The sequence below is a fragment of the Ursus americanus genome, chromosome 24 (genome assembly GCF_024610735.1).
Source record: "Ursus americanus isolate L20-20 chromosome 24, mUrsAme1.1.p, whole genome shotgun sequence".
Taxonomy (NCBI): Eukaryota; Metazoa; Chordata; class Mammalia; order Carnivora; family Ursidae; genus Ursus; species Ursus americanus.
In genome coordinates, this window is record NC_142150.1 from 9,534,106 (window position 1) to 9,547,644 (window position 13,539).

Consider the following 13,539-nt stretch of genomic DNA (forward strand, 5'->3'; position numbering starts at 1 on the left):
CATTTGAGAGTTGTGTCTTGAAGGCTTTGCAGGGAGTTTTCCAGGTGGGCAGAGTGGGGAAGGCATCCTAGGCAGAGGGCAGAGCCTGTGCACAGGGAGGGGAGCATGGCAGGGTCTGCCCTATTGGTTGTGGCAGTTGCTAGGGAGCTTGGGTTTTCTGTGCTCCTTGGCACTTCTGAAACACCAGAGGCCACGTATTTCTTCTACAAAAATTATCAGAAGAATCAGGATGGGGTGGGGGGTTGGAGTTATAGCTCAAGACCTTCACTTACAATTTCTTGTCTCTTGAAGGGGTATGGTCAGCAGTTTTCTGGGGGGCAGCCTCTTTGATTTGCCCAGGAGCCACCACCCCTGCATCAAAGCTCCATCCTCTTTGGTAGCAGAGGCCGGCTCGTGATTAGTTTATCAGGATCCAAACAGCCGCTTGGAAAGTTGATTTGTCAAGGGGGACAATTGTTGTCTGGGCTGTTAACAGTCTGGGATGAAATAAACATGTGGTTCACTTAGTGAACTGCTCAGATATCACCGCCTTTTAATGGAAATGAATAGATGCTATCAGGCCCATTTTAATTACAGCAGCACTGCAGTGCAGTGGCAGTTACATATGAAAAGATCTAATGATAGGTGTCACAGGAAGCTGCTTAAAGTGCTCATTGTTCAGGGAACTTGTTTTAAGAGAGTTAAATGGAGTCCAGATAGGAGGTGCTGTTCTCTAGGTCTTGTTATTTCTGGGTGAAAGATCATTCTGGGATTTCCAGGTACATACTTAATAACGAAAATTTAGAAGGCTACGTCATTGGTGGTGATAACATATTAAGTCCATGAGTTTTCTCCGACGGCTTGGCCATGTAATTAATAGAAGAATTCCCTTTCCTGTTTGTTTTGGTCACCAGGCCAGGGTGGTGGTGGTGGTGGTTGGGGGGTATGTAGGGGGCAGTGGGGAAGCCCAGGGGGCCCCTTTTGCTGCCTTTTGCTGCCATCTGCTGGAAAGGAGAGCTTCTTCTTTTTGAAGCACTTATCTGGCTCTTCGTTAACTCCGAACTAAGAGAGCTGTGAACAGAGCCCCCAGCTTGCAGGGGTGATATGCAGTGTTTGGCTGACTTGGAACAGGCATAGAACATGTTCTTCAAGGCTACTGCTTTTGGGGATCTTTGCAGGAGTCCGGGGGTCCGAATCTGATCAACTGGTTGTGAAATCTTGCTATTAAGTGAGGTCTTGGAGCATCTTGTCAGCACCCTATTCCTCTGTGTCGACCAGGAGAAAACAGCTGCCATCGCCGACAGTGAGCCCGGAGTAGATTTGAAGTGAGCCAGGCACTGGAAGATTCGCTTGGGCGCTTAGGCCCAGGACCCTGAAGGTGTACTGAATGGTCTTTGGGCCTGAGCACTCCCTGGGCGGGACTGTGGCGTGGGTGGCCGGCAGCAGCAGGTGTCCTGGGAGATTGGGGTAGAGGTTCTGCATCCTAGAGCCAGGCAGGCCTCAAGTGCCTCTCTGACGGTGACACGGTGACACGCTGCCTTCCAGGTTTTAAAAAATGTTTCTTCCCCGGAAGCTTTTTATCCTGCTTAATTCCCATTCCCAGCTTCAGCCACTTGTAGAGCAGTTGTGGCCAAAGTAGAGAACTTTAATAGCGTTTCCTTGGAAAGGGCAGGAGCTCCATGCTTGGACGAGAAGCAGAAACATTAAAATAAAAAAAAATTATTTTTATGGAACCAACGCTCTCATCCTACATTAGGTTCAGGAGAGGCCATGTAAGTGCTACCTTATTAATAGATTTTCTGATTCCCTAGGCAGTGTGTAAAGTGCTGTCTTTTACACATCCTGCTATTGGCACAAGGCATTTTCATCCTAAAGGAGACCAATTAAAGGGAGAGAAGAAAAGTGTATCTGGAAGCCTAATTGATTTCTCTTGTTCTGTTTTTATGGGATGTTTTCATGACAAGAGCAATACAGTTATCTTAAAACCAGGGAATCCCTTCACTTGTGGGCTGTATGAGGAGGAATGAGTGTAGACTTAATATTTAGATTTCCCCAAGCACAGCTGGAGAGAGAAGCCCTTCCAGGTCAGTTGGGCACATGGAGGGCTTGGGAGGAAGGGGGACAGCTGTATGTTTTGCACAATTCCAGTGGTGTTAAGGACCAGGGAGCTGTCTTATGAGAGACAGAAGCAGCGAAGCCCAGCTGGGCACCACATGCGTGCTAGGCGTGTTCACGTAGTTATCACCCAAACCTCAGGAGGCTGGGAGACACGTATGATCATCCTCATCTTACAGATGAGGGAACAGGCTCAGAGAAGTGAAGTTATTTTTCCAAGAGTTAGTAGGGGGAGGAGACAGGGCTGAAACTGGCTCTTGGTTCAGTGTTGTTTCCACAACACTTTGTGGATGGAGTGTGCTGTGTTCTCATTTGGGGACAGGGATCCAAGGGCACCAATGGGGTGTTCTGCTAGTTCTCCAGAATCTGTTTGGATGCCTTTTAGGCTTGTCTAGTTGCAGGGCTGCTAGTCTGGGAGTATTTTAAGGATGATGATTATAGTGGGTCTCTAGTCCCTGCTTCGGTCAACGATTGCCACAGCACTATTGCATAACAAACCATCCAGAACTCACTGGCTTAAAACAACATTTATTTTGGTTCACGTGTCTGTAGGTTGTTCTGTTCCTGGCTCATCTAGGTCAGGTTTGGCTGGGCATGGTGCCAAACTCACGTGGGATGTCTGCTCCGTGTGTCTCAGTCTCCTCGGACCAGTGGAGCAGTAGGGCCATGTTCTTTTCATCATGGTGCAGCAGTACAAGAGAACAAGCCACACCCCACAAGCATGTTCAGGTCTCTCCTGTAACATTGCTAACATCCCAAGCATCCCAATGATCCAAACAGGTTATATGGAGAGGCTCAAAGGCAAAGGATGCAGAGGTTTACTTTCACTCTAATGGAAGGAACTGCAAAGCCATGCAGCAAGGGGTGTGGATCTGGGGGGGGGGGCGGGTAAAGATTTGAATCCAATAATTCAGTCGACCACGGTTTTTTAAAAGGTCGTTTCCTTGGCCTGAATGCCATCCTGTCGTCTGGGGGCATCCCTAGATATGCGTATCGCTCGGAGGTCATTGACCTAAAGTAGTGATGGTGCACACACTCGTCAGTTAATTATTTAGGTCCTAAATTCAGGGCGTACCAGCTGTTAGCCCCTGAGAGGGGCACTGGGGCTCCAGGGACACTGGGGCTGCAGGGACACTTCTGTCTTCTCGTGTCCAGCTAAGGGCACATTCCCCAAATCACTTTCCGAATTCCTAGCCAGAGAAAGACCAGCTTGGAGGTCCTCTGAGATCTCTCTTGATTTAATTTCTGCCACATAGGTGTACCACACTGTAGATCAGACTGAAATATGAGTTCTTTCCCTGCCTTTTCAAGGTGATCACAGAACTTCCGATATCTGAGCTCACTTGGAGAAAAACATCACCAGTCCCTGCCAGAGGCTCCTGGGGCTATGACTCGGGCTGGTAGACACCCACTGGCTCAGTCCTTTGCACAGAGCCGGTGTTTGATCAGTCTTTGTGAACAGAGTCCGTTGAGGGATGAGCAGGTTGGAGGGGAACTTACGTGAGATCAGAATGTAAAGTAGGAGCATCTCCTCCTTGTCCTCCTCTCCAACACACACCTTAAGCCCTCCAATGATTCCTATTGCAATTGGAATAATATCCATCTCCTTGCTGTGGCTCGAAAGGCAGGCCCTACTCTTTGGCCTTGTTTTCTACCGCTCTCTCCCTGCCCGTTCTGCTTCAGCCACACTGGCCTTGTCTCTGTTCCCCGAGCATGCCAAGTCTATTCCTGGTTTGCAGTGGGCTATTCTCTATCCCTGGAAAGCTGTCCCCCCAGATCTTGCCACTGCCAGCCCCTGCGGGCATTCACGTTTCAGCTCAAAGGAACCTTTCCTGACTGTCCTTTCGAAAGCCCACCCAGGTTGCTTTGTATTCCATGACTCTGTTTTATTTTCTGCATGGCATTTATTGCCATCTCAAATTATCTTACCTACTTTTTTTTGCCTTCTCTTCGCTCTGTAGCCCAGGAATGCGTGCTCTGTGAGGACATCTCCAGTGCCCAGCGCTGTGGGTTACATTGTAAGCACTCACTAATACCTGGTGAGAAGGTGCTGCAGGAATGAATGAATGCAGAATGAATAGAAGGTTTCATAATGGCCTGCATTTGGAAGAGGGAATGAATGAATGAATGAATGAATGCAGAATGAATAGAAGATTTCATAACGGGCTGCATTTGGAAGGGGGAAATTGAACCTTTAGTCAGAACACAAGGAGAAACCAGACAGAAACCAAGAGTGCCCTTTACGCACCGTGCCTTCAGTTTAACCCTTCGTCTGCCTTGGCGATGACAGGCTGCAGCCCCAAAGAGCCTTCCGAGCCCAACGTTCTGTTGCTACAGCAGCTCCTGTTTTCCTCACAGGAAAAGAGTGAGGAGAGGGTAGATATCCTTCCCCAAATCTGTGGGGTAAGGGGTGAAGGCGGGAGGACAGATGAGGTTGTAATAGCTGACGATGTCCTGATGAACATTCGCTTAGTCTCTCTGGGAAAAATCGCCTTTCCAGATCTTGCCTTGGCAACCGCATTACCATCAGACAGAAGTTGACAGCTGTTGCTGATGAAAACATTCCCGACCGCGCGATCAGAATTGCACTACTGAGATGTTAAGTGTAGGTAGGTGCTGCCTTTATGAATGGCTTACCCACAGTGCCTTCCAGGGATCTCTAGCCTCATTAATACATATAATGGGAAGTCCCTTCGCAATCATGAGTGTGTCATTGCACAGAACGCCCCCCTGGGTAGAGACAGCCTTCAGCTTTTGCCTTTCTCAGATCAGGCGATAGGGGACTCGCGGCCTTGTTTCTGTGCACTAAGGTTCTCAACAGAGTTGTCAGGGAATTTAACTTCCCATTCAGGAATCCCCTTGGAGGGAATCTTCATCTCTTGTTTCTCTCTTTTGGCCAGTCCCTCCGCCACCCTTCTCCAGCAGGGACAGGAGCCCTCTGCATTGCCCTCCTCGGTAGCACGGCCGCTGTGCCTGAGGCGGAGGGAGCACCTTGTGACAGTGTTGACTGGTGACCGTGGTGCCAGGTTTTGCTACTGCATCAGTTTCGGAAACAGGTAGATGAGGGCTACTATCCTGTAGCCACAGTCTCCAGATCTGAGAAAGTTGGGAAGCCCGAAGTTTCTTCATAACTCATGTGATAGCAAAAGCTACCGTGAGCTGGACTCATTTGGTGGCAAAACTTGACCTCAGTTGATAGGAGGCTATGTCTAGTCTTTGTTTAGCCAACTAGAGGAAAACATCATGCTCCCTGGTCCAGAAATACCGTATTTGATTATGGGGTACTGACTCAGACTTTGCTTAGAGTGTTACTTAAAATGTATGTAGGGCGTATTACCTTTCCAATATATGATACATTCCGAATCCGAAATATATTTGGTCCTGAGGGTTTTGGATAAGGGATTGTCAATCCACAATGAATGGGGAGTGAGGGTGGGGGAAGGGACAAAGAAACTACAATATCATGGGGCCCATGGAGCAAAGAGTTGTTGTCCCTTTCCACTCCAGGAGGTCGCATCGCCAAGCACTCCTCACTGGCTTCCTTGTATTCCCTGCCACTCCGGGCCCCTCTAATTTCTGTTCTGTATTGCTGCTAGCAGTCTGTATTTGAAGCCAAGACAGCTTTTTGTTCCTTTTCAGTGGTAGGCTTTGGGACGGACCCCGACCTGCAGATGGATATTATCACCGAGCTCGACCTCGTGAACACCACCCTTGGAGTCACTCAGGTGCCCGGACTGCATAATGCCAGCAAAGCTTATTTATTCCAAGGTAAAGGCACCTCCTCCTTCGCACGGAGGGGCAACCTGGGAGGAGGGTCTGTCCGGGGAGTGCTCATGTGCTGTGTGTTAGAGGATTATCTCCGCTCTTTCTCTTGCGTTATTGTCATAAGTATGTTCAGAAATGCCAAGAGCGTTTGAATAACCAAGGGGTGTTCTCAGGGTGGGATGGGGGACTGGGGGCATGGTTGTGAAATACTTGGTTTGGCAGTGAAATATTTCCTTGGGTCTTTTGGTGGGGATCTAAAGTTGAGCGAAATTGCAAAGGTCTTGAAAGCCATTGGCCAGTCATATTATTTTTACAGGCTATGCCTTCAACTGTTACCTGTATCTTTACCTCTATCTATACTGTATCTACATCTATTCTTATTTATATATGTTCTCCCCTATTTAATGGGTACATGAGCACAGAGCATGTTTTATGGCTGCATTCTCTTGGGGGTACATCTTACTTGGTTCTCAATTATCAAGGGAGTGTAGCGCACTTCTTTTTTAAAAAATTAATTACTTAATTGTGAGAGACAGACAGGGCTAGAGAGAGAGCAGAGCAGGGAGGAGAGGGAGAAGCAGGCTCCCTGCTGAGCAGGGAGTCCGATGCGGGGCTCCATCCCAGGACCCTGGGATCATGACCTGATCAGAAGAGAGACGCTTAACCAACTGAGCCACCCAGGCGCCCCGTGTAGTGTGCTTCTTAAAAGCCCAACTTCCTGAGATCAAATTCCAACCCTACCACTTACTGGCTTTGCGACTTTGGGCAATCCTTTCGCCTTACTGTGCCTTTGTCCTCATCTAAAATACTGGTACCTACTTCATGGTAGGTACAGAGTCTGATATCTATAGTAGATACCCAGTAAGTCCTAGCCGTTAATACGTAACTCGTGCTGTGTACCACGCAACATGTTAGGAGTAGGATTACCAGTAAGATAGGGGCAGGCTTACTATGAAGGGGGTGTATGGACTGCCAAAAAGAGTAGTACAGGGAGATCTGACTTAACCGGGGTGGAGAGAGAGTAGCAGTCAGGTAAAGGTTACCCTGAAAACTGATGTGTCGACAGAGACTTGAAAAGTGAAAAGCGAGCCTGGTGTAGGGTGGGGTGGGAGTTCACAGCACGATGGGCAGGGAAAAAAGTATGTATGAAGGTCTGAAGGCAGAAACCAATAGAACAGTTCTAGTGTGGCTAAAGGGTGGCCAGCGGCTGGAGAGGCAGACAGCAGCTGGGTTACATTGGACCCCGTAGGCAGAACTGATATTTAGCTCATATCCAGGGGCTTAGATACACTGATAATTTACGGCCGCTCTCCATTCTGGTAGGTGGGAGGCCATGTATGCTTGTGAATGATTGTATTTCTTATCCTCGCTTGTAGTGCCGGATTAGTGGTTTCCTACTTTCCTCTCAGAGCGGTGGGGGCCCTTTTGGAGGTTGCTGCCGGGGAGTGACCTGGTTAGATAGGATAGTCAGGCAGCTTGGGTATTCCTCTGTGAAAACTTCTGGCAGGGTTCTTTTAAGTCAGCCTTTTGTGAAGATAGCAAAAGGATTATTTTAGAATGGCTGGACCAATATTAAGAGATGAGATTTACAGGGGCGCCTGGGTGGCACAGCGGTTAAGCGTCTGCCTTGGGATCAGGGTGTGGTCCCGGCGTTCTGGGATCGAGCCCCACATCAGGCTCCTCCGCTATGAGCCTGCTTCTTCCTCTCCCACTCCCCCTGCTTGTGTTCCCTCTCTCGCTGGCTGTCTCTATCTTTGTCGAATAAATAAATAAAATCTTAAAAAAAAAAAAAGAGAGGAGATTTACATATTTACTGTGGAGATCACCTAGACCTTGTTAATGGTATATAATAAATCTACAGATATTATATGATAATACAGAACAAGACTACAGCTATGCTAATTTCCATTTACTCTTACCAAGGAATTGGTGAAGTCCCTAAGCTGGGTGTGGTTAAGAGAAGGTAGATGGAATTACTTTCCTTTTTGCCTTGTACAAGGTCTGCTCAGTTACTGTTGAGAGGTCATGTTTCAGGAAGTCAGAAGTCATCTCTATTTAGATATATCCCTACATCCCTTGAACCAAGTACCATGCATGGCACATAGTAGGTGACGAATACACATTTTTAATTGAATTACAATTTCCTCTGTCCCATGTGCTCCATAAAAGGCTTATTGCCTATCTTTTTTTTTTTTTTTTTAAGATTTTATTTATTTATTTGACAGAGAGACAGCCACCGAGAGAGGGAACACAAGCATGGGAGTGGGAGAGGAAGAAGCAGGCTCATAGTGGAGGAGCCCAATGAGGGGCTTGATCCCAGGACCCTGGAATCATGCCCTGAGCTGAAGGCAGACACTTAACGACTGAGCCACCCAGGCGCCCTGGCTTATTGCCTGTCTTATTCACTATTCATTCACTTATTTATTCCACAGTGTGGGCTTCTTAGGCAAGAATTCTGTTACGTTGTGAGTTTTTTGCTTTGGCAGCTACTCTGGGATGTCTAGCAGGCTCCAGCCATGGAGAGGGATTTTCAGCTTCTTTGGTGGGACGAGTAACTTCATTATGGGAGGTTGACTGAGGAGGACTTTCTCTTAAGGATCTTTGTGATTATATTGGGCCTACCTGGATGATCCAGCATAATCTCTCCACTTAAAGATCTGTAATTTAATCATATGCTAGAATCCCTTTTGCCATGTAAGGTAACATATTTACATGTTCTCCAGTTAAGACATGGACATCTTTGGGGAGCCATTATTTTGCTTACCACACCGTTTACCCTCTAGCCCCCAAAGATTCATGTCTGTCCCACACGCCAGATACATTCACCTCATCCCAATATTCTCCAAAAGTCTCAACCCATTGTGGTATCAGCTGAAAGTCCAAAATCTTATTCAATCTCATCAGCTGAAAAATTCCAAATCTATATCTAAATAATCTAAATCAGGTATGACTGTGACTCAGAATGTAATAAATTTGGGGGCAAAACTCATCTCTATGGATCTGTGAAAAGTAGGAAATAGGTAATCTGCTTCCCAAATACAGGTGGGACAGAAGTAGGATGCCTGGAATACATAGCCCTGTTAATAGAAACGAAATGGAATTAAGAAAGGGGCCACCAATCCCAAGAAATTTTGAAATCCAGCAGGGCAAACTCCATTGAGTTTCGGGGCTTGGGAATAATCCTGTGTGGTCCTTGGCTCTGCCTTCTGGGCCCATGACTCATTCCTTTGAGTTATTCCTTTTCAGGCAGAGTAGTATGTGTTTGTGGTTGAGTAGTTTTATCAGCCTGTTTCCTCCCTGTAGAATTTTCAAAGTCCGTCAGCTTTTTCTCATTTCATCCTCTTCCAGTTTCCTTCAGTCCAAGTTGGCAATGTTTCTGCTGGTATAACATTCTAGGAAACTTTACAGTCTCCTGTCCATCAGACAAGAGGCCCCCCCCCCAGATCTTTCTTAGATAATCCCATTTCTGTTCCTGACCTGTGCCGAGATGGCCAAGGGGATCCATGGGTCACATACCTGATCTCTTCAAAGAGCTCTCTGTGTGATTGAATCTTCTGCACTTTTGATCCTTCAGAGGCACTAACAAAAGGTTCTTCACCTACCTGTGGTTTTTACCCCAGAGCAGAATTTCATGACAGTGAATCTCCTCATTTTATTGTCTTTTGCAGTCCACATAGGCTGAGAGTTCTTCCATTCCTCAGGCTCTAGTTTCTTCCTGCTCATCAGCTCATCTCTCCATCTCTCTCTTTCCTCTCATCTTTTCCTCTAAGCAGCAAGGAGAAACCAGACTTTGCTTGGAAGTCTCCTCAGCTAAATGTCCAAGTTCATCTTTCACAAGTTTTGCTTTCTATATTACTCCAGGACACAATTCAGCTAAGCTTTCTGTCACTATGTAACAAGGACCCTGGGTCTTCTAGTTTCCATCCCTTTTTAGCTCTTACTACCAGTATTTTTTTTTTTTTAAGATTTTATTTATTTATTCGACAGAGATAGAGACAGCCAGCAAGAGAGGGAACACAAGCAGGGGGAGTGGGAGAGGAAGAAGCAGGCTCATAGCGGAAGAGCCTGATGTGGGGCTCGATCCCATAACGTCGGGATCACGCCCTGAGCCGAAGGCAGACGCTTAACCGCTATGCCACCCAGGTGCCCCTTACTACCAGTATTTTTAATGTCCATGTTTCTACTACTGGTCTGTTCACAGTGATTTAAATATTCTCTAAGATGGTATAGGTTTTCTCTACCATGCTGTTTACTTCATTTTGAGTTCTCACTAGCACAGTCTTTAACGTCCATATTTCCACTCACAGTCTGTGCAGGCTAGGCTTTTTCTGTCATGCTCTTCAAATTTTTTTCAGCGTCTGCTCATTATTCAATGCCAGAGCCGCTTCTGTATTTTTAGTTATTTGTTACAGTAACATCCCACTTCTAGGTGCCAAAATCTATATTAGTTTCCTGTTGTTGCTGTAACAGATTACCACAAATCTAGTGGCTTGAAACAAAACAAATTTATTATCTTACAGTTCTGGAGGTCAAAAGTCCAAAATGAGGTTTAGGGGGCTAAAATCAAAAGTGGTGGCAGAGCTGTGTTCCTTCTGGAGCCTTTACAGGTATTTAGACCATTTATATTTAATGTCATTCTTGACGTGTTTATATTTAAATATATCTTTTTGCTGTTTGTTTTCTGCTTGTCCCATGTAGTCTTTATTTCATTTTTCCCACTTCTTAGCTTCTTTTGGATTAAAGTTTTTTTTTTTTAATGATTCCATTTAATTTCCTTTGCTGGCTTATTTGCTGTAACTCTGTTTCATTATTTTAGTGGTTGCTTTAGGCTTTATAATATACATCATTAAATTATTACAGTCTACCTTCAAGTAAGAGTATACAACTTCATATATATTATAAGAACATTTCCATAGTTCTTTTCTCCCGGTCATCAATCTATTGTCACACATTTTACTTCCCATATGACATTGTTACTTTTATTTAATTAGTCAATTATCTTTTGAACAAATTTAGATAAAAGAAAACCAATCACATATTTGCTCATGTAGTTACTATTTTCTGTGTTTTTCAGTCCCTCGGGTGGATTCTTATTTCCATCTGGTGTCATTCTCATCCTGTCTGAAGGACTTCCTTTAACATTTCTTGTAGTGCAAGTCTGCTGGTGATGAATGCTTTTGGATTTTGTATGTCTGAAGTATTTTGTTTTCATTTTTTCAAAGTTATTTGTGCTGGGTGCAGAATACTGGGTTGAGAGGGTTTTTTTGTTTCAGTACTTTAAAGATGCACTGTCTTCTCACGTGCATTGTTTCCAACAAGCAATCTGTGTCACCCTATCTTTGTTCCTCTGTAGGTAATCTTCTTTCTTCTGATTTTGAGACTTTCTCTTTGTCACGGATTTTGAGCAAGTTGATTATGATGTAACTTGGTGTGGCGTTCTTTATGGATTTTTCTCTCTGAGATCTCTTGCACTTCATCAGATTTGGAAAAAATTTGGCCATTATGTCTTTAAATATTTTTTTCTCTCCCCATCTCTCTTCTTTAGGGACTCCGATTACCTGTATGTTAGGCTGCTTAAAGTTGTCCCACAGTTTATGGATATTCTGTTCATTTAAAAAATTATAGTTCATTTTTCTTTCTGTGTTTTTGATGGTTTCTATTGCTATACTTTCAAAGTCACTGAAGTTTTCTTCTGTAGTGTCTGCTCTCAGTATCATTTAGTGTTTCTTTTTTACCTCACGTATTATGGTTTCATCTCTGTAAATTTAGTTTTGACTCTTTAAAAAATATTCCATGTCTCCATATAAGTTTTAGAATAGATGGAACACAGTTATAATAACTGTTTTTTTTTAAAGATTTTATTTATTTATTCGACAGAGATAGAGACAGCCAGCGAGAGAGGGAACACAAGCAGGGGGAGTGAGAGAGGAAGAAGCAGGCTCATAGCGGAAGAGCCTGATGTGGGGCTCGATCCCATAACACAGGGATCACGCCCTGAGCCAAAGGCAGATGCTTAACCGCTGTGCCACCCAGGCGCCCCTATAATAACTGTTTTAATGTCCTTGACCGCTAATTCTGTTGTATCAGTGCTGGGTTAATTTTGATCAATTTTTCTCCTCATTACGACTTCCTTGCATGCCTGGTAATTTTTGATTGAATGCCAGGCATTGTGATTTTACCTTGTTTAGTGCTTATAAGTATTCATGTTATTTTCCTAGGACACAGTTAAGTTACCGGGAAACAATTTGATCTTTTCGGATCCTACATTTAAGGTTTCTCAGATAGCCCAGAGCAGTGCTAATGTTAATAGCTAGAGTAGAGCTAATTACTTCCCATCACTGTGGCAAGACCTTCTGTGTGCTCTACCCAATTCCCTATGAACTCTGAGTTTTCAGCTTAAGTGGTGGAAATAGGTAGTATTCTCTGTCCTGTGCGTATGTTGAACACTGTTACCTTTTGGATGCTGGTCTGTGTTTTTGGGTAGTTTTCTCATCCACTGAGTACTGATCTTGAGAGAGATCCATATTTTTTTCCTCTCTGCTGTTGTCTCCATTCCTGTATACTGTCCTGTGAATTTTAAGTGCCTTGGTCTCCCCTGACTCTCTGCTTCCTCACCTCAACTCAGAGAAGTTGCTGGGCTCTGCCTGAATTCTTCCTTTGACACAGCTTGGGACCTCTCCTGGAGCAATAAGCTTGGGTAATTGTAGGGCTCATCTCTGTTGTTTTCCATTTTTCAAGGATTACTGCCCTTTAGTAACTGATATCCAGTGTCTTGAAAACTGCTGTTTCATTAAATATTCATTTTACATTTAAATTCAGGCTAATTCAAATTCGAATTAAACATTTATTTCCTCGCCCGCACTAGCCATATTTTAAGAGCTCAATTGCTGTGTGTGGCTAGGGGTTACTCTGTTGGACTGTGCAGGTCTAGAGAGGCTCTGAGACTTTACTCTTTTACCACACCACATTTCATATGGGCAAGCTACAAAATCCTCTCTTTCAATATTAATTCATGATAGCAACTAGCAAGCTACTTAAGCTCACTGCCTCAGAGTACTTCCATTTACTCATTGATAAAGTGGGGTAAATCATAGTATCTGCTATATATGGTTGTAGTGAGGATGAAATAAATTAATACGTATAAAGTGCTACACCTGTATTTGGTACATGGTGAGCTCTCATTAGATGTGAGTTCATACATTTTTAAGTAATAGGGTATAACTTTGGCCTTCTTCTCCTATGTGTATCATTTGTCTTGTGTGTTATTAGTGTCAGCTTTTAACCTGCAGTGGTCAATTGGGATAGCGGGAAAAGCAGAGGATTGGGGAGGGGGCAGAAGATTAGGGCTCAGGACTTTATATGTAATAATTTTTATCATCCTCACTACAACCACAGAAGGTAAGTACTTTTATTGCCCCATTTTATCAATGAGTAAATGAAAGTACTTTGAGGGAGTACTTAGGGGTGCCAGTGGATATGTCACTTAATGTTCTCAAGTGTCAGATTCCTCATCTGGAACTGGGAAGAATACACAGAGTGGGTGTAAGGATTAAATGGCAGTGTACGAGAAGGCGCTCTGAGAGGTGTGAAGTGTAAAAAACAAATTCATGATTCTTTCCTTCATTTATTATTATTCCTTCTCCTATTTCACATCCTAAGTCCGGCTCTGAGTTGATATAT

The 13,539-nt window shown here is 44.6% G+C and overlaps 1 protein-coding gene across 2 annotated transcripts in view; it reads left to right on the forward strand.

Moving 5' to 3' along the window:
• Positions 1-13,539, forward strand: part of NELL1 (neural EGFL like 1) — an 823,559-nt gene that overhangs the window by 2,786 nt on the left and 807,234 nt on the right. For both annotated transcript variants that reach the window (XM_045808610.2, XM_045808609.2), the window contains exon 2: positions 5,734-5,862. In XM_045808610.2, coding sequence (XP_045664566.2) covers positions 5,734-5,862 — 129 coding nt within the window. The remainder of the gene's footprint in view (positions 1-5,733; positions 5,863-13,539) is intronic.